Source organism: Rhinolophus sinicus, chromosome 15, assembly GCF_057876585.1.
Source record: "Rhinolophus sinicus isolate RSI-liver-muscle chromosome 15, RSI-T2T, whole genome shotgun sequence".
NCBI classification, from domain to species: Eukaryota; Metazoa; Chordata; class Mammalia; order Chiroptera; family Rhinolophidae; genus Rhinolophus; species Rhinolophus sinicus.
In genome coordinates, this window is record NC_142515.1 from 92,779,601 (window position 1) to 92,800,370 (window position 20,770).

Genomic DNA, 20,770 nt, shown 5'->3' on the forward strand with positions numbered 1-20,770 from the left:
AGACTCTGCCAGGCTGTTCTCTTTGTTTCCAGGCAATTCTAGGGCATGACTTTAGCCATATGGGACCAGCCTGGTAAATGTGATGAGTGGGTCATCACAGCACCAGTGTTAGTTATAGCTTTGTTGCTTGTGAAGCTGGGTTACTTGGGGCAAGGTGCTTACCTCTTCTGAGTCTGTTTTCTTATTTAATAATGTGGTACATAGCATCCACTCCATACAGTTAGTATATTATATATGGAAATGAAGCCATAAAATACAATGGAAATGAGGTGTCTTCAGGAGGAGGCTAAGGAAGGCATGGTTCTCAAGTGCATCGTTGGAAGGAATAGATGACAATTGTGCTGGTTGGAAGTCTTGTTGGTTCTTCTGTCCAAAGACATGAAACAGTACGAATGGCCTCTAACCAGTGACTTTGCACTGTAGTGAAAGGCATTGTTGAAGGAATGTTCTGCCCATGGGAATCTCTTTGAAAGCTTGGGTTAGCAAGGCAGATTCTTTTGTGTAATAATAAAAAAGTGGCAGGAGAGGTGATTTTGATAGATCCTTTTATTGAGTGGTGGGGACCACAGCTGCTGCTTCTGAGTGAGGAAGGCAGAGGTATCTTAGAGTTTGGGAAAGCAGTAGTGAATAACTGAATCGATTGACGGATTTTATAAAAGTAACTATTGTGCCTTCTTTGGGTCTATCCCAGTCCCATGGAATGTGAAAGACACAGAAGTAATGTGTAACCTGGTCTCTGTCTGTGAGGGGTTTCCCTTCTGATCGGTGGCAGACGATACCACAAGATTATCTGTGATTTAAAAACCCCAACTGTGTTGGAAGGAAAAGCTGTTGTGGGATGTCAGAGAAGAAAGAGGTGCATGCAGGGTACCGGGGAGTCAGTAGTCATTGGTCAAATTGCATTATGAATTGTGAGTTTTGCATTGTTACAAAGAAAAAGATAAGGTGTTGTTCCAGGCAGGTATAAACCATTGTTGGAGCACGGAATTTAGGGGAGAATATGAGTCTTAACTGGAGCACAGGGTGGAATTTGACAGGTGATGGAGGCAAAGGTGGATGATTAAGGCTGTACTTTTTGGAACTCTTTGATTATCAGGCTTAAGATCCACGATTTAAGAAAACATTGGTCTATGGTGTGTGTGTGTGTGTGTGTGTGTGTGTGTGTGTGTGTGTACATGTGTGTGCAACAGTCCTTGGTAGGTGTTTGTGCTTGGAGCTGCCGGTGCTAAGTGCTGCCTTTGAGAGCTTCTGCTTACTTTCCTGATGACTAAGAACAAGGAAGAGATGAAGCTTGGTCATTGTATACCCATTGTGACACTGCAAGCTCACTACTTCCTGCTTCTGTCTGAGAGCAGGGCTGATGGAAGGAACCAGTTCAGTGGAAGGCAGTCAGTAGTGTGTGGGGGGAGTCAAGGATGTGAGAGCTACATTATCTATAGACAACCAGCCGTATACTTAATGGACAAAACATTTGAGTCAGGTCTCAGTCAGACGAAGGAGGTGAACTTCAGTGGAATGTCAGCTGTGGCCTGGTGGCCCATGAAGAGGTCTAGGGATTGGAATTAACTCCTGCTTCTGAATTCTGGGCAGTGTCTCCTAACCCCCTCCATCAGCCAGTCCTTGTTCTGAATTTTTAATCTAGTCCAGAAGCTCAGTAGTAAATAAATTCCAACATAATTTGTCCAGGCTTCTTGTGTCAAGAGTACAGGACGACACTATTTGGGTGATTCCCTTCCAAAAGGAGGCTCCTTGAAAAAGATGTGCCTGGAGCTGTGCTCCTTCCTACTCACTCCTGATAGAGTGACTGTGATGGAAGGAAAGGCATACAGCCCAGCTGCAAATACAGGATGCAGTGCAGGCTCAGGAGAGAGCAATAAATACCCACAGCTGACAATGGCAGGGACAACAGAGAGGATGCCGCATACTGCATTGTTTAACGAGGAAACTGAGACTCACAAGGGGTAGGCACCTGGCCCCAAGTAACCCCCCCCCCTTTTTTTTTAAGATTTTATTGGGGAAGGGGAACAGAACTTTATTGGGGAGCAGTGTGTACTTCCAGGACTTTTTTCCAAGTCAAGTTGTTGTCCTTTCAATCTTAGTTGGGGAGGATGCCATTCAGCTTCAAGTTGTTATCCTTTCAGTCTCAGTTGTGGAGGGCATAGCTCAGCTCCAGGTCTAGTTGCAGGGGGCGCAGCCCACCATCCCTTGTGGGAATCCAACCGGCAACCTTGTGGTTGAGAGGATGCGCTCCAACCAACTGAGCCATCCGGGAGCTTAGCGGCAGCTCAGCTCAAGGTGCCGTGTTCAATCTTAGTTGCAGGGGGTGGAGCCCACCATCCCTTGCAGGATTCGAGGAGTTGAACTGGCAATCTTGTGGTTGAGAGCCTACTGGCCCATGTGGGAATCGAACCGGCAGCCTTCAGAGTTAGGAGCATGGAGCTCTAACCGCCTGAGCCACCAGGCTGGCCCCCAAGTAACCCTTTTTAATGACCCTTTTCTGTGGGATCTGGCAGATGAATCAGTGACCATCCTCAGGTGCTCATCAGACCTGCGAGATGGGAAACGTTGTGGGTTCCTTGGATCACCGGGTAAAGGGCTAGAACTGAATCTCTATGGTGGTTTTTTCCTGGAATTACTCAGGAGAGTGAAGACAAGAAATAAATCAACTCTTTAAACCATCAGCTGCATTAAAGTCTATTGCATGCCCTAAAATCCATTTTAAGTCTGCCCTAAATCTCATTTTAAGTCTGCAATTCAATGATGTTTAGTAAATTTGCAGAGTTGAGTAACCATCACTACAACCCAGTTTTAGGATGTTTCCATCTTCCCAAAGCTCCCTGTGTCTGCTGTGCTCAGCCACCATTCCCACCCCTAGGCAACCAGTTATCTGCTCTACTGTCTCTGATGGACTCACCTATTTTGGACATTTGCGAATACATGGAAGCTGAAAATATGTTTTCTGCACATAGCTTTCATTTACATAATGTTTTGGAAGTTCATCCATGTTTTAGCCTGTGTTCCTACTTCATTCCCCCTCCCCTTTTTTTTCTTAGCTGAGTAATACTCTGTTGTATGGATATGCTATATTTTATTCATTCATTCATCAGTTGCTGAATTATTTCGTTTGGGGTTGTTGTGTGTCATGCTGCTATGTTGGTTTCCTGTGGCTGTCTTAACAAGTCTCTACAAACTAGGTGGCTTAAAACACTGCAAAATGATTCTCTCACAGTTCTGGAGACCTGAAGTCTGAAATCAAGGTGTGGGTAGGCTGTGCTCCTTGTACAGGATCTAGGGGAGATTCCATTCTTTACCTCTTCCAGCTGCTGGTGGCTGCAGCGGTCCTTGATTGAGGTTACAGTACCTTCTGTTCTGTGCCTCTCTTACCAGGATATGTGTGATTACATTTAAGGCCTGTCCTCATAATCTAGATAATCTAGATAATCTTGATAACTAGAAAAAGAGCCTTAGCGTCTTCTTCTTTCTCTCTTATTTATTTATTTGTGTGTGTTTTTTGCCACACAAGGTAACTAACATTCACAGGTTCCAGAAATTTGACGGGGATATCTTTTGGGGGCTGTTTTTCTGCCTGTTACAGCAGCTATGAATATTCGCATGAAGTTTTTTCGTGTAGGCCTGTTTTCATTTCTCTTTGTAGACAACTGGGAGTGGAATTGATGGGTCATATTATAAATTTATGTTTACCTTTTTGAGAAAATGCCAAACTGTTTTCTGACGTCGCTGTCGTTTTACATTCCTCCTGCAGTGCCTGAGGGATCCAGTTTCTTCACATTCTTGCCAGTTATCAGCCTTTTAAAAATTACAGCCATTCAAATGGGTGTGAAGTGGTATGTCATTGTGGTTTTGATTTGCATTTCCCTGATGACTAATACTGTTGAGCATCTTTGCATGTGCTTATTAGCCATCATATATGATTCTTGGTCAAATGTCCCTTCAGAGCTCCTACCCATCTTAAAATGGGGTTGTCTTTTTCTTTCGGAGTTATAAATTAGTCTACCGTTTTTCACAGTCTGGTCCTGTCATTGCCAGTCCTAAGGACAGGGGTGATTGAGGTCACCTTGAGGAGGAAGTGCTGGGGTAACCCAGTTCCCCAGGGTGCCGAGAACTGGGGCAAGGCAGCCATCCCTGCATTTACCCTGTGTCAGGCCATTACTGGAGCTTAGATGGAACTCACATGTGGCTCTTTGGATGCCAGTCACTGCGTCAGGGTACCTGGGAGATGGTGCGCCCTATGCCTTAGAAATCATAAGCTCAGTGGTCTTGCAGGCTGGCTGTTGTCTGATGCACAACGGACCAACCAGCAGAACCCCACAATATATTCTCATTGTAGCCCAGTTTTTTCTTGTATCACTCTTACCATATTAATTAAGCAGTTATTTCTGTAGTAATGTATTTAATCTCTTCTCCTATGAGACTATAAAAATCCCCAGGACACAGGCAATGTCTGTTTTGTAACTCTTCTCACTGGTCTCTAACGTTATATGTGGTACATAGAAGACAACCAACCAGTATTTGTTGGATGGAGAAATGACAGTAAAACACCAGCAGTGGGGGTCCTGGAGGATGTTCTGTGCTTTACAGGGGGTGCCTCACATGAAATCGTTAAGTGGAGCATAATTTGTTGATTGAGTAATTCAGTAACCACAGAACATGCTATTTAGTGACTTGTAGCTTAACTGCCATTGATACCATTTCCCCTTTTATTTCCAGCGATCTATAACTACAATGCCTCTCAAGATGTGGAGCTTTCCCTGCAGATTGGAGACACAGTTCACATCCTGGAGATGTATGAGGGTGAGTCTGGATGGCCTTCTGCCAGACAGGGCGAAAGGGAAATACAATGGAAGTTACTTATTAATAAGGCTCTTAGAGCCAACATCAGCCTGGTTTACTCACTGAGGGGGTGCTGGGGAAAATCCAGGAAGTACTTAGGTTGTACAGTTTCATATTGAGGGTGATTTCAAAACAGCCAGCTGAGTGCATGAGTGCAAACATGCCCAGACACCAGAATCAAAAAGTATGTGAATATGTTGGGCTCAACCACTGAGTGCGGAAGGATCCGGCACAGTCCTGACTTGGGAGAAACGTAGAACACGGACCTAGTCGGGGCTCCCAGGAAGCACTGATTAAGTGGCCCTTTCTACTCAGCACTAAGTGTTGCCAGATTGGGGGAGAAATGACAGAGAGACTTACTGGGGTTGCTGAGATTCTTTCAGAGAAGTAGGTCAGGACTGCAGCTGATCTAGAAAGCCTCCCAGTATATTTCCTCCAACTAGGTCGGGCTAGGGAGGTGGTTCCAGTTAACCTGTAAGTGGACTGCCCGGCAGGACTCAGGACTGTCGCTTGGTCTGAAAAGCATAGGTCATGTCTGGCACCCACCTTACCCCAACCCCAGACTTCTAGCTCCAACTTGAGCTCTAAATCCTAGCAGGGCTCCTCCGTGTACCCACATTTCCAACGCAAACCCTCAGAGCACATCAGACATGTATCCAGGCCACTGAAGTTGAGGATCAAAGCAAAGAACCACCTTTAGGACCCACTTATTGTCTGAAGATAGGGCAGGATGGGATGGGAAACTCGGCAGATTTTTCTCCCAGAGTAAGGCTTGTTGGAACAGGAAGTCTGGATTTGCTAGGTCCAGCCTGCCATGTAAATACTTGTAATGGTGGAATGGCAGAGGTGGTCATCTAGAATCCAGTGTGGCTTACCTAGGACAGAACAGGAAGACACAGGATGGGGAAGGGAAGATGGGAAGTAAGAGGAAAGGAAGCAGGGTTTGGCCATAGAAAAGCTAAGCCATCTGCCTGATTGCACAGAAGACTCTACTGTGACTGCTGCCTTCTTTTAGGCAGAGGGCTTGGATTTTGCATTATCCTTCTCTCTTGCACACAAGTCAGAGTGTTATCATGCAGCTCCCAGGGGCAGGGAGAAGAGAGGGAGGGCTGTGTGGACTCTTGCCACTCCGTTCTCTTTACTTTTCATCCTCACCGTCTCAGGTACAGCCAAAGGTGGATTCCATGGTGTCACCAAGACACTAAGGACCATCTACGTACTTTTTGAGGACTCCTTTGCATATTGAAACTGTAGTCCCCTCAAACCTTACTAGGTCATACCTCATTGTCAGGGGCTAGATTAATCCCCATTAATGTGAATCCTATGAGGATAAAGTGCTTCCGTTAGCTATTTAAAAAAACATGTCTAGTCTCTGTGGACACACATTTTTCCATTATGCAGGTAAAAGGCATATGTTCAGTTTTGTTTTTTTAATAACTCTTCCATATGGGCTCGAAAAGGATGTATATTTTAGGATCATTGGGTGCAAAGTTCTATAGGTGACAATTAGGTTCTGATTTCTTTGTCATTTTTTTTCAAATTTGCTATATGCTAACTTTTTACTGCTTTTTCTGTAACTCAGAGACCTGAGTTAAATCTTCTCATGAGTGCAGTTTGTCTTTGCCAATTTATAGTGATGTCAGTGTTTTGCATTATGTAGGCTCAGACCTGTTTTTAGGTGCTGGTGATTTTAGAATTGTTACATTAAGCAATGCCAACTTTTAACTCCTGTTTGTTAAATCTTTTATCATTATCTTCCTCTGTAGTAATCCTTTTTCCTTAGTCTGTATTGTCTGAAACTACAGCCAACTCACTGGCAGTCCCAAGCTCCAGTTTTTGTCCTCCTGACCCCACAAGGCCATCAGAAATGCTGCTCAGCCACTCAGGAACCTTGTCTTAATTCAGCTGATGCTCCAAGAGAAACACAGCTCCAAATGCTGGCCTTATCTTTCTGAATTTTGGTACTTTTCAGATCTTGACCTGGTAATTCTTCTCTTTACCATGTTAGTTTCTCTCTCTCTCTCTCTCTCTCTCTCTCTCTCTCTCTCTCTCTCTCTCTCTCTCTCTCTCTCTCTCTCTCTCTCTCTCTCTCTCTCTCTCTCTCTGTGTTTTTACCAATCTTTTCTAATTGTCCTGCTGAGTGTGGGAGGGAAGAGTGGAGACTTGATCTGAAACAAAGCCGATGATATCTTTTACATACATTTTCAAAATTCTTTTTTTCAGTTTCTGTGACCCCAGCATATTTTTTTGAAAGAGCTAACGGAAGCACTTTGTCCTCAAAGAATTCATATTAACGGTAATTTTAAGTGTGTGTAGTATTTATACTTTACCAAGTAGCCTCCGAATTGACCAAGGAATCTTCCTCAAGGTCGTATTCCTGTGGACAAGCCAAGGTGGTCACTGAGCTGGATTGAATATAAATACAAACACAGACACTCAACAGACATCCATTTCAAATAAAGTTCCAGAGCTTGCGTTCCAACTCCAGTCTACTTCGCATATGACACCTCCCACAGCGATATGCGTGCCGGAAGCACTGGCCCCACTGATAGACACTCAAATGACAAAAACTATTCCTTTATCAATGTTGCATCTTGAATATGATGATTCAGGTGCTGTAGGTTCAAACAGCTGGAAGCTGCTTTTCTTGTTAATTGCTGCCATAAAATATTTGGTGTGCCAGCCATCAAACTGTGTCATCTCAAAGAAGGACATCAGTGCCCATTCTGTACAAGTGGACATGTGTCAAGGTGCAAATGGGCAGAGTTAGAACATGAGCTTACTGAGTTCATTCACCTCCAAGTGGCACGGGAGCTTTACAGAGATTATTACATTGGATTCATTTTTTAAATAGCATTTATGTTATGGGATTATTTTTTTTTTAATAGTGCCCGCCTTACCAGTGGCAGTGTTAGGCTCTTCTATCTGCTAAGTACTTAGAGTTCTTGGCTGGGTTCTCAAATTCCTTTATTATTTCAGGCAGTTCAGGACTAAGTGAGGACAGGAGTGCTTTGCAAACATTAAACACGATGGAAACGCTGAGTAATAACGTGTTCTCTCCCTCCTCCCCCATCTCCTCTTTCCTTTAAAAAAAGCAAACAAAATGGAAACACCCACAGTACTGCCAGATGGAATTTAAGGGTAGTGCTGGCGCTGTATCATGACTCCAGGGGTTTTTGTGTCTTCAGTTTCCTGTCAGATCTGACTCCTGGGGCTCCCTCACACCCCCAGTTCTGCCCCACCCTGCTTTGATATATTTGCATACCAGACTTGCAAGTGCTTTTTCCGTGTGGACATGAGTCTCCGCTCCTGGAACTCAGACATGAAAAATTCTTTGCTGCCCACAACCCACAACAGAATACCCCTGAGAACCCTCCTTTTGCTATTTCCTGCCCCGTGGTTGAATGAGTAATTATGAAAGTGGTAGCTCCTTGAAGGAAAAGCCTGCTCTTCCTTTATCTGCAGCGTCTGTGCCTTGCATAGCTCCTGGCGTGCAGTAGGTGCTCAGCCAAAATCTGTTGAATGAGTGAAGATAAGCTAGAAGCCCAAGGCAAGCTTGTTGGAGCAAGGCAACCTGGTGTGGAGAGTAAGGGGGGGCAGGGGTCACCTCTACAAAACCCCGGATGTTACAGGGCAAGGCTGCTTTTCTCCTTCCAGGAGGGACAACAGAGGGCTTCAACATTTCCCTGTCTCTCTGTAGAGGCTATTGCTTGAGCCTTTCTTACAAAATTGAGATATATTTCAAATCTCATACAATTTACCAATTTAAATCATACCACTTAATAGTTATTTACAAAGTATGCCATTCACACAGTTGGGCAACCATCATCACTGTCTGCTTGCAGAACTTTCTTATCGCCCCCCCCCCAAAAAAAAAAAAAGAAACCCTGGGTATTGGTGTCATTACCCCCAGGCTCCAGGCCACCAACCTAATTTCTGTTTCTATAGATTTGCCTATCCTAGATATTTCATGTAGAGGGAATCATACATAATATGTGGTCCTTTGTGACTGGCTTCTACTTAGCGTAATATTTTTGAGGTCCGTCCACGTCATGGCATGTGTCAGTACTGCATATCTTTTTACTGCTGAATACTATTCGTTGTTTGCATATATGTATATCACATTTTGTTTATACATTCATCAGTGGAGGGACATTTGGGTTGTTTGCACTATTCAGCTCTTGGGAATAATGCTGCTGTAAACATTTGTGTACAAGCCCTTCTGCCTGGATATTCCAGTTGTGCTCGTTTGTTCCTTCAACAATACTCATGGAAGTATTGTGCTCTTATGATGTGCCTCGTCCACATATTGAGCACAACAGATGTTCGAGGCAGTGAGATCGCCTGAGTGACAAAGCATCAAGGTCCCTGCTCTCATAGGGTTTTCATTCAAGGGATAGACAAAAACAAATAAACAAAGTAAGTCAACAACAAAACTCTGATCCGTGTGAGTGTGGTGGGGAGAAAAGGATGGTATTACGAAGGTAGATGAGGGTGATGGAGGAGGAGAAAAACTACTTTAGATGAGATGGTTTTGCCCCCATCTAGTTAACCGCCCCTGGGCAAGACCTTTTAACTTTCTCTCTGTCATGGTCCTTTCATCTAAAATTGGATCAGTTTTTGAATTAAAAGTGATGAAATGAAAGTGCTTTGAAAAATAAGGTTTCAGCATCCCTGCTCTCATGAAGCTCTCCTCGTCTGTGATTAACCAAATTCCACTCACGGGGATTTCACACCCAAGGTCTGTTGGTCCAGCAATGAGTGCTGGTTTTCTGCATTTGATTCATAGCCCTAAACCACTCACAAGTTTAAGAGAGGGTGGCTGATGTTAACAGTGATCTCTGGGGGTAAGCACAGCACAGTTGGCCCCTGTTGGAAATAACAAAATGAGATAATGTCTCAAAGGCATTCCAAGCTCTACAGAGGCAGGCACAGCATAACATTTTATATTATTTCAGTGTAATTTGTGAAGACCCAAAGAATAACACACATGATTGGCTTGGGACCAGAGGAAATGGGCAATCCTGAAAGGGTGAAAGAAATAAAAAGAAGTATTTGAGTATATATAGGAGGTCCCCAAAGTAGCTAAGTTATTTCTTCTGTATAGAATGAAGCCAGTTTTAAAATGCACCTTAATCAAGAAATCCACTCCTTTATAATATGAAAAGGAATAAAAATGGATTGTGACTTGAGCTGTACATGTTTTGATTCTCATCTTTATAAAGCAGGCTTTATTGAATTAGAATAGAGGGCATTATTATGACAGATCGGTCAAGTTATAGTATATTAAATTTTGGCTCCATGGCTCACAAAACTTTCTAACAGAGACATAAAAAAGGAAGAGTGCGTTCAAAGATTCTTTATTTTTTCAAGCAGCGGCTTCATAAGCATCTTTCTGAGATGTGGTAATAGGAAGCCTGTGTTGGACCATATGATAAAATAAAGTCTTATTGAACTCTTTCAGAATATCTGATTCGAGAAGAGAGATTGTCACATCCTACCATCCTGTGCAACAATTAGGTCACCCTGCTAGCCTTGACACCCCTTTATTGTCCCTATTTTCTATTCCTTTCCTTCTCTATTTGGTCAACCAGGCTCAATTTGTCATAAGAAGAGTGGCAGAAAGAAAATCAAAATTGATTTTTTTAAAAATCAGTTCTTAACAGCATGTGTAAAAGTTGGCGGTATAAGCTGAAATAAGGCAGTCGATATATCTGTAACGTGCATTTACTTTGGTTACCCCACTAGTCAAGATAATTGAAAGTTTATAGTAATTCAGAATCCATGAACTCACCAGTTATAAAAACAACTGCCTTGGACAATGAAATGGCAGTGAGCCCAACAACTTGGGTTTTGGGACAACATTTTAGGCTGCGTGCGAACATTTTGGCTTTAGCTTTGAACACAGATCAGGCCAGGTGGCATTTTGTTGAGTGTGCTGGTCACTTCCCACATCTGTTTGACCTTTCCCTTAAGTACAGCTTGTCAGTGACTGCTACGGGCGACATATGTTCCTGAGATGTATTTTTTCAAAAGATGTGCGTGGCAGTAGGAGGGAGTGTGTTTATAGGAAAAGCTAATTAAAACGATGAGCTGGTGAAAAGTCTCACCTCATATTTCATCTTATCAAGAGGAATGCCTTCTGTTTTGCCTTTTGAGATGCGTTTGAACATGCTTCTACAATTCCATCTTTAAAATGTACGTTATTCACGTGTGGTGCCTGAGTGGTGCCTTCATTCAGTGACTTGGTCATGAACTGGTCCTTGGACTTGGCCCCTTTGGGCAGCTGCCCAGGCACCCAAGGAGGCAAGCTCAGCCTGAAAGCAAAGATGCCTTTGGGATGTTCAGGAGGAATGTTATCTTGAGCTTTTGGTCTCCAAGGGATCTTGGTGGGATCAAGGGGGTCGAGAAGGGAGCAAAGAATGGGCAGGCTCCTTCCATCCCATGTACATCGGTGCGTACTCACGGCTGGCCTCACTCCTGGGTACTGCGCCATTCACATTATTTGCTGTGTAAGTTCTATCAAAAATGACTTCAGTATCTTATCCCCATTGTGAAGCGTAGCACATCAAACCATTGTGGGGCTGGGTAAGACTCAAATAGTTAAGGATTAATGTAAGGAGAAAGTTCTAGAGGAAAGTTCGAAAGGAACTTTTTCTAGAGGAAAGTTCTAGAGGAACTTTCTAGAGGAAAGTTCGAAATTGATTGAGGGCAAGTCTGAATAAGATGCTTTTCTTGCTTGTACCTGGAGAGAGAAGGCTAAATTTATGCCTCTGCTTGTCTCATAGTAATATGAATCATTTATGATCTTTAAAAGCATATAAGGAGGTGTATGCGTCATCAATATTAACTGTGCTAGAGTGCCCCCATTTTATTCAACCCATGGAGGCAAACCATTCAATGCAGATTGTTACAGAGGAGAAAACGTGCTGCTAGAAAAACTTGCGTGCTGCAAATGAGCACATGAGCACTTCAGTTTTTTCCTTACCTCACCTCCATGGAGAAATCAGGCTACAAAGAGGTATGGACAAGGCAAGATAGGAACGATTCTTGTTAAAGAGAGATTATTAGTCTAACCCTTATATTCTGTGTACTGTCCCTAATATTCAAACAAGAATATTAAATGTGTGTGCATTTAACTTTGACAGTAAGAATATAAGATTTTAAACAACTGTACCTATCAACTTAGTCCATCTTCTAAATGGCTGGAACAATTTACACTAAATTCCTAACCTTGAATGCTTTAGTTTTCACCAGTGCAGGTTTAAGACTCTATTACTGTGGTTGGGATGGAAAGAATGGGCACAAATTATTTTTCTAATTATTTTTTTTCAGTTACAGTGACATTCAATATTATTTGTGTTGTTTTCAGGTGTCCAGCATAGTGGTTAGACATAATTTATGCAATGAGCTCCCCTTTAGTCTAGTACCCACCTCATATTATACATAATTGTTGCAACATTATTGACTATATTCTCTATGCTGTACTTGGGAAATTTTTTTAAAATTAGTCTTACTGTCCGATTCATTGCCCACTGAATGTTAAATTAGGCCTTAGAATAACCTATTTTGGTAATTTCTTCTTTATCGTTTGGCTGTATTCAGTCTTTGTTCAGGCCCTAGGTTATTTAGTACCATGTTTCTCGGTGATTCTAGCCACCATCGTACAGTTTTTCTATCACCCAAGTTGTTCCTTCTACTTGTTCTCTTTTCCTTAGTCATTTTTTCTATCCTTTTCTTGGGGGCAAGGAACTCTGTTGGGAAATAAAAGTACGTCTTGTCAGGTGCTATGGCTCTGGACTGAAGCTTCCCCTGGCATGGTACTCGAGCCACTTATGTATCTTCTGCTTTGTTCATCATCAGTAACTTAAGAATAATTTAGAGAGGTTTTGGTCATTCTCCCAGGGTGTGTGACACATTCCTCAGAAAACAAAGGGAACTCCAAATAGAGTCTCCTGCTGTCATCAGCATAGGAACCAGCTGACGGCCCTAGAGTAGGGGTGTCCCTGGAGTATGTCGTTGGGTACCCTAGGTTCCTGATTTGTCTGGCATTTTACATCCGTTTATGTGCCAGGCATTGACATAAGGGCTTTCATATACTCAGTCTCAGTTCTTACGATCGCGCAATCAGATTTACAATGCTCGTTTAATAGATGTGAAATTCAAGGTGAAGAAACTTGAAGACGTTCACACAGCTATTAATTACTTGGTAGAGCTATGATTCCTACCAGGGTCCTGTGGAACCCAAGGAGAGCATACTTTCCACATTGTGAGGCCTTTGAGGAAATGACATTTCTATTTTGGACAAAGCATTCAGTTTTCCAAAGAGGGTAAGGTCCTTTTGCATTTTAAATAGCTGTCAGACAAGTGTACCACCACCCCAAACATGTCTATATCGAGTGAGCTCTTTCTGAACTGGCTCCTCCCCATGGCTCTTCCACACAAACTTGAGGCCCTGGCCAGGGTGTCTCCATGCTGCCGTCCAAGCACACTGCATGCACGCTGGGAGCCACTTCACCCCCATTGCCAAGGTGCCTCATCTGCCTTCCACACACACCTGCCTTCCTGCCTTTTTTTAACAGCTGACTTTCCCCGAGCAGGTAGCCATGTCTGTTCTAGGGGAGCATAGCAGAATCAGTACCCCCACCCAGAGACCCCCAAACCACACACTCCAGATAAGAATTGCCAGGGTGGTAGACTACAGTTAGCACCAGTTTGTCCAACCCCCTTAGATGTGGCAGGAAGTCAGGGAGGGAAATATAAGCAGAGAGGTTGCAAGCGGGGTCTCTGACTTCCCCAACCTGAAGCAGTCTCTCTCTCCCTGTGTGTCTGTGGAACGAAATGTACAACTCGCGTCCCCATTGGTGCCCTCCTGCTTGTGTTAGGAAAGAGGGCACACGAGTTGAACGTCCCAGGTGGCTCGTATTCAGGCTCTTCTCATCTTCTGCCACCAGGACTCTAAATGCTGTCACTGCTGCGGGCTCTACCTCTGCTGCTGCTACTGCTGACCTTGTTGTGTCCCTGACAGAATCTTCCTCATCCTTGACTGTCTGGGTCTTCACAGGGGGGCCCAGTGGTTTAGAGTCCAAATAAATAGCTTCACCCTTTCATTATGAGGGTATGTTCCATTGAGGAACTTGAAGCATGTTTCTAAGTGACCCGGGCCAAAGGAGTCTTAGGGACAGCGCTGAGTGTTGCATGGAAGTACATTCCTCACTTCACCTGACTCGGTCTCTTAGCTAAGCCAATATTCTCCCAGAACCTCTGCACAAGATGAGTTTCCTTCCTGGGGCTTCCATTTCCTCTTCAGAAATTAAGGCAGCTTTTACCTCTCTCCTCTAATCTCAGGAAGCTTAGCAGGTTTTATGAAAAGAGCACCCTGCCCTGAAATTCCAGAAATCCTGGTATGCTAGACGTGCACATTTGCGTCTCCCCACCCCTCAGCAGTGTCTCGCTGTTCCACTAGCAATTAGATTAGAAGTTCTTTAGCATCAGGGCTTGTGGTTTATTATACTCTCAAAGTCTTTGAGGCCTCTTAGAGGCTCGCATAGTTCCTTATGAGCGTGGACCTCCTTAAATATATCATGCTTGATTCGTTGATTCCTCATGCACAAACCTGTACTCCTTTCCCGTCCATCTTGGAAGTTGGTGCTGATGGGAACAAAACCAGTGTTAAGTGGGTTGCAGCAAATTCATTGCCACTACTGATAAAGCCGCATGCTGTCTTTTTTTATGCCGGCCTTCTGAACTAGTTACATACGTTAGAGAAAGGGGTCACAGAAGAGGGAAATTAGAGCCAATAGTAAGAAGGACGAACTTTTTTAAAAGCAAGAGTACTTTGCTTTAAAAAAAAAAGAGAAAAAGCCACATGCAAACCATACAAAAAAAATGGGCAAATGAGTGGTGGTGTCGGTTAGACTAGCGGGGAATTTTGTTTCTTCCTCCTCACTGAGCTTCCAAGTGTCTGTGAAGTGACAGATTTCCTAAGTTTTGCAGGGGACATTCGGATGTGTCATCTCGCCATTCTGTCCACTGTGATTCGGACCTGCCCCCCACCCCCTACCTGGACCAGGTCCCTCTGCTTGTCTGAGGAGGTCTCCAACATCACCCTCATCAATCATAGGCCACCAGGAGGGACCTCAGCCTTCAGCTACGGAGTTAGATGTTATGAGGGAACGAGATGGAAAAAAAAAATAGAATGTTTATATGGAAGGAAATTTAAGAGATGAAAGCCATAATTACTTTAAATTAACAGTTGAAGACATGGAGCCCCACAAAGCCGGGTAGCACAGAACCAGGGTGGAGAGCCAAGCCTTTAGATTTCAGACAAGTCCTCCAATCTCGTAGGCGGGGAGCTCCGTCCCCACCCAGCTCTGCCCCCTGGGCCTGGGATCTCAGGGAGAGAGAAGAAGGGTCCTCTGACCATGCAGCCAGGCTGTGCCTTGTGGGTGCAGATTTTATTGAACATTCCTTGCATCAGTCTATTCTGTCCATGGTCACTAGCTCAAGGAGGCCTTCTCTTTCTCATTAATACACTCATTAAAAGTTTATTGAGTCCCTGCTATGTGCAAGGCATTGCAAAGACATGTCTTTTTCTTGTCATCCAGGAACTAAAATCAAAGATGGAAACCACATGTCTTTCTTTCCCACTTACTTGGCGTGCTGGTATGTGCGTGTTTTATATTGGTGGGATTCCTTGGAAGGGAAACTTCCCTTCCCCGAGAGGCAGCGCAAGTATCCCATTCACTGTCCCCAGCATGGTCCTAGCGATGGCGTGGGGGAAGGAAAAGAGGCAGGAGCTGGGCAGTAGGAGACCTGTATTTATACCCTCAGCTTAGATAGCAAGTCACTGGTTGGCTTGGGACAACCTTTATAGTTCGTGCCTTGCCTACGTTTCCTCTTTTTAAAGTAAGGATGCTAAATTTTAGTGAACTCTGAGTTCCTTTGGAGATCAGACTTGCAACCTCAGATAGTACAAAACTGAGCTAAGATGATGCATCAGGAAGACTGATTGTCCCATAAAATGGAACAAAAGAATAGAATAGTTATCTTTTACCATCTTCGCGTCCTTTTACTTTCTGCCTTTGAAAGCCCCCAGTGAGCTGGGCAGTGCATTTGGAAAGTGAGCTTTCTGAAGCCCGAGGCCCGAGGCTCTGGAAGGTAGTGAGTGCACGCTGCTCATGGGCAGGGATCCACCAACGGAGCCTGTCTGTCAGTTCTGTGAGATCCTTTTTGCTCACGGCTTTCCCCAAGGGCCCTCAGGCATCCGCATGGAGGGACTCTCACTGGGAATGGGAGGGCAGGCTACTGCCATAGAAACCTGACAGGTTTACCTAGCCCACAGGGGATGGAACCTTTGACCTTGGCCTAATTAACTGCTTTACTCAGCCAACTACCAGGCCAGTGACACTGAAAGGAAAAACAACAGGATTTAACACCTTCTCCTCCCAGCAACACCCCCCCTTCCCCGACCCCCCCCCCCCCACCCCAACATGCAGACAGTGGCTCCCTATCTGTTTCTTGTCTTTAATTCCTGGGAGGTCAAAAATACTTTATGGTTGCACACACTTAAAAATGATGAAGATGGTCTATTATTCGTTCTGTATTTTCACCACTGATTGGGGGGTGGAGAGGAAACTAATTTATCTTGGGACTGCAAAATAAGGAGAGAGTTTACAAAATACTTCACGACTGTCACATTAAATGATGCTTTTATGATTCCAAAAAGTTTTCAAAGTCTCTCTCAGTCATTGCCTTCTGAATCTTTAGCATATCCATAATTCTCCCTTTGTGTGTGGCTGTGTCCATGCATTACCATTGAAAGCCCTTTTGTATATAATTATTTGTTTACAGTTCTATTTCCTTGCTCCTTGAAGACAATGTCTGGCACACTGGTGTTCAATAAGTGTTTTTATGTATAATGAATGATTGACCACATTAGTGACGCAAATCCTCAGCTCCAAGGTTCTTCCTCAGAATTTTCTAACCATACTTCTCAAAGTCACCCCACCCCCAACTTGTCACCCTCTCCCACATGACCCTTTCATTCCTTCATAATTTTTAGCCCTACGTGAAATTCCTTTGTTTCTTTGCTTGTGTGTTTACATGGGTATATGTTTTTCTCTTTGCATTGTAAAGTAAGATTTATTAGGGCGGTGACATTGTGCCATCCTTCTAGCAGGAGGATGGTATTGTTCTGCCAGCATCTCTCCTGTTGGATAAGTAAATGAATCTCCAATCTGTGATTGAACTTTTGGAAACAGCAGAACTCGTTCAGTTTTGGAGCACGAAGTGAGTGATTAAGATGAATAATGTCTTTGGGGAGACACAGTACTGAGTCCAAGTAATGGAGAAATGGTTCAATGATTTTTCTTTTGTCTTTTTTACATGCATGTTGGAAAACTAAAGTAATATGCATTGTTTTTCTTTTTATTCTTTTAATTCAAGTTTATTGGGTGACAAGGATTAGTAAAGTTTCATAGGTTTCAGGTATACAATTTTGTAATACATCATCTATATATCAAGTTCTATGATTTTTCACACAAGTCTCAGAATGGTTTCAGAGGCAGTTCAAAGAAAAATATTCAGAAATATTTGAGCAATCCGTTATCATTCAATTGTATGCCACTTTGAGGCGGTTACTTTGTAATGTTAATTTGAGAGTATAAATTTTGGTATGGTTTTTAAAAATTATAGTTCAATTTATATACAGTGAAATATACTCAACTTAGGTATGCAGTTCAGTGAGTTTTAACAAATGAGCATATCCTGCATCCCTTATATTCCAGTCAAACTATGGAACATTTCCCTTATCCCAGAAAGTTCCCTGTTGTCTTCCACATAATTCCACGCCTCCCCTCCCCCCCCCCGCCCCCAACTACTGTTCTAATTTAGATCAGCAGGGATTTGTTTGCCTTGGTTCTCTATGACTCACCTCTATTTCATATCCAGTCTTTCTGACAGAGGTGTTTATCTTCTTCTAATATCTCAGACACATGAGATACCGTGTTTCCCTGAAAATAAGACCTAATCGGAAAGTAAGCCCTAGTGTGATTTTTCAGGGTGCTCATCATATAAAATAAGCCCTACCTTATTTCCCCGAAAATAAGACCGGGTCTTATATTAACTTTTACTCCAAAAGATGCATTAGGGCTTATTTTATACTACGAGCATCCTGAAGAATCATGCTAGGGCTTATTTTCTGGGTAGGTCTTATTTTCGGGGAAACAGGGTAGCATCTCAGTTCTCTTTTTTGGCGGGGGAGGGGGGCGCGGTTGTTTCTCATGGAATCTTCTGTCCTGCTTCATTTTGGACTGGTTGTTCTCTAGGCCAGGTCTGTAGCTCCTTTTCTGAGATCTTCATTACCTGTATCAGGGTCAGAAAAGGAAGAACTAATAGGTATTTTAGCAGAGCTAGGGGTAATATGCGTGCATGTATTCTGCAAATACAGAATTACACTTCTGTGAATTTTGACCTGTCTATACATTTTAAATCATGAGACCACATGGATGCCTTCATTTCCAGTCCAGCATCACAGGGTTTATTCCAGTTTTTCCCCTTTTAGTGCTCCTTCTGTGAAATAAGAAACTTGGTTTCCAATATTCCTAATACATTTACTTATTTGATCAGTTTCCCCAGCTTCCTTCCCTTCTCCTCAGGTGGACATCCTCGTGAGCTGCTCTCACTGTCACAGCGTGTGTCAGTCCACCATCCCCACCCCGCGTCCTGTGAGGGGAGCCTTCCTCCTCACCCCTCTTAGGCTCCGATGCCCCATGCGGGTCCCCCACCCTCACATGGATGCCCACCTTGCTCTGCTTGGGTTCTGATATGACCTGCCAGTCTGGCCTCGTAGGTGAATTCACCCACCACACCATCAGCTTTGCAAATGCCTGAGTTGCCCTGTCCCACCTCAAGGCTCAGGGCTCAGTTGTTCAGGAGCGGAAGCAGATGGAGCCAGGACACTTTTTTTTTTTCCATCACAGCTGACATTCAATATTATTTTATATTAGTTTTAAATGTATAGCATACTGGTTAGACATTTAATACAATGTACAAAGTAATCTCCCCCTGATTATAATCCCCCCACCTTGCACTATACATAGTTATTACAATATTACTGTCTGTATGCCCTGTGCCATACTTTACATCCCCATGACTGTTTGTACCTACCAATGTGTACTCCTTAATTCTTTCACCCTTTTCACCTAACCCCCTTCCCATCTGGTAATCATCAGTTCTCTTTATCTATGAATCTGTTTTTGGTTTTTGTTTGTTTGTTTGTTTTGTTCTTTAGATTCCACATAAAAGTGAGATCATAAGGTATTTGTCTCTGTCTGACTTATTTCCTTAGCATAATACCCTTCAGGTCCATCCATGTTGTCCCAAATGGTAAGATTTAATTCTTCCTTATGGCTGAGTAATATTCCATTGTACATATATATGTACCACTTCTTTATCCAGTCCTCTGTTGATGGGCACCTAGGTTGCTTCCATATCTTGGCTATTTAGCACTTCAGTGAACATAGGGATGCATATATGTTTCCAAATTAGTGTTTTAGGTTTCTTTGGATAAATAGCCAGAAGTGGAATTGCTGGGTCATCCATCAGGTAGTTCTATTTTTAATTTTTTTGAGGAAGCTCCAAACTTTTCCAGTGATTGAACCAATTTGCAATCCCACCAACGGTGCACAAGGGTTCCCTTTTCTCCACATCCTTGCCTACACTTGTTGTCTGTTGATTTATTGGTGACAGCCATTCTGACAGGTGTCAGATGGTATCTCATTGTGGTTTTAATGTGCATTTCTCTGATGATGAGTAATATTGAACATCTTTTTATATGTCTGTTGGCCATCTGTATGTCCTCTTTGGAGAAATGTCTATTCAGATCCTCTGCCCATTTTTAAATTGGATTGTTCGTTTTTTTGGTGTTGAGTTGTGTGAGGTTTTTTTTAATAAATTTTGGATATTAACCCCTTGTCAGATGTATCGTTGGCAAATATCTTCTCCCATTCACGAGGTTGTCATTTTGTTTTGTTGGTGGTTTCCTTTGCTATTCAAAAACTTTTTAGTTTGATGTAGTCTCTTTATTTTATTTTTTCTTTTGTTTCCCTTATCTGAGGTGATATATCAGAAAAAAAATATTACTAAGAGCTATGTCAAAGAACTAGTTTACTACTTATGTTTTCTTCTAAGAGTTTTATGGTTTGGGGTCTTACATTTAAGTCTTTAATCCATTTTGAGTTTCTTCTTGTATATAGAACAAGATTGTCCAGTTTCATTTTTTTTGCATGTATCTGTCCGGTTTTCTCAACACCATTCAGTGAATAGACTGTCTTTACCCCATTGCATAGTCTTGCTTTCTTTGTCATAGATTAAATGACCGTATAGTTATGGACTTATTTCTGGGCTCTCTATTCTGTTCCATTGAACTATATGTCTGTTTTTATGCCAGCACCATGCTGGTTTGGTTACTATGGCCTTGTAATATATAGTTTGATATCAGGTAGCTTAATACCTCCAACTTTGTTCTTCTTTCTCAAGATTGCTATGGCTGTTCAGGGTCTTTTATGGTTCCATATACATTTTAGGATTATTTATTCTAGTTCTGTGAAAAATGCCATTGGTATTTTAATAGGGATTGCATTGAATCTGTAGATTGCTTTGGGTAGAATGGACATTTAAACTATGTTAATTCTTCCTATGAGCATGATACATGCTTCCATTTATTTTATATTGTCTTAGATTTTTTTTCTTCAGTGTCTTATAATTTTCCAAGTACAGGTCTTTTGCCTCCTTGGTTAAATTTATTCCTAAGTATTGTATTGTATTGTATTGTATTGTATTGTATTGTATTGTATTGTATTGTATTGTATTGTATTGTATGTATTTATTATGTGTTTGTAAATGGGATTATTTGCTT

The 20,770-nt window shown here is 42.7% G+C and overlaps 1 protein-coding gene across 1 annotated transcript in view; it reads left to right on the plus strand.

Moving 5' to 3' along the window:
• The window catches only part of DOCK5 (dedicator of cytokinesis 5), a 189,167-nt gene that overhangs the window by 45,363 nt on the left and 123,034 nt on the right, over nt 1–20,770 (plus strand). Inside the window, exon 2 of the mRNA XM_019714857.3 lies at nt 4,729–4,812. Within this exon, the coding sequence (XP_019570416.3) occupies nt 4,729–4,812 (84 nt within the window). The remainder of the gene's footprint in view (nt 1–4,728; nt 4,813–20,770) is intronic.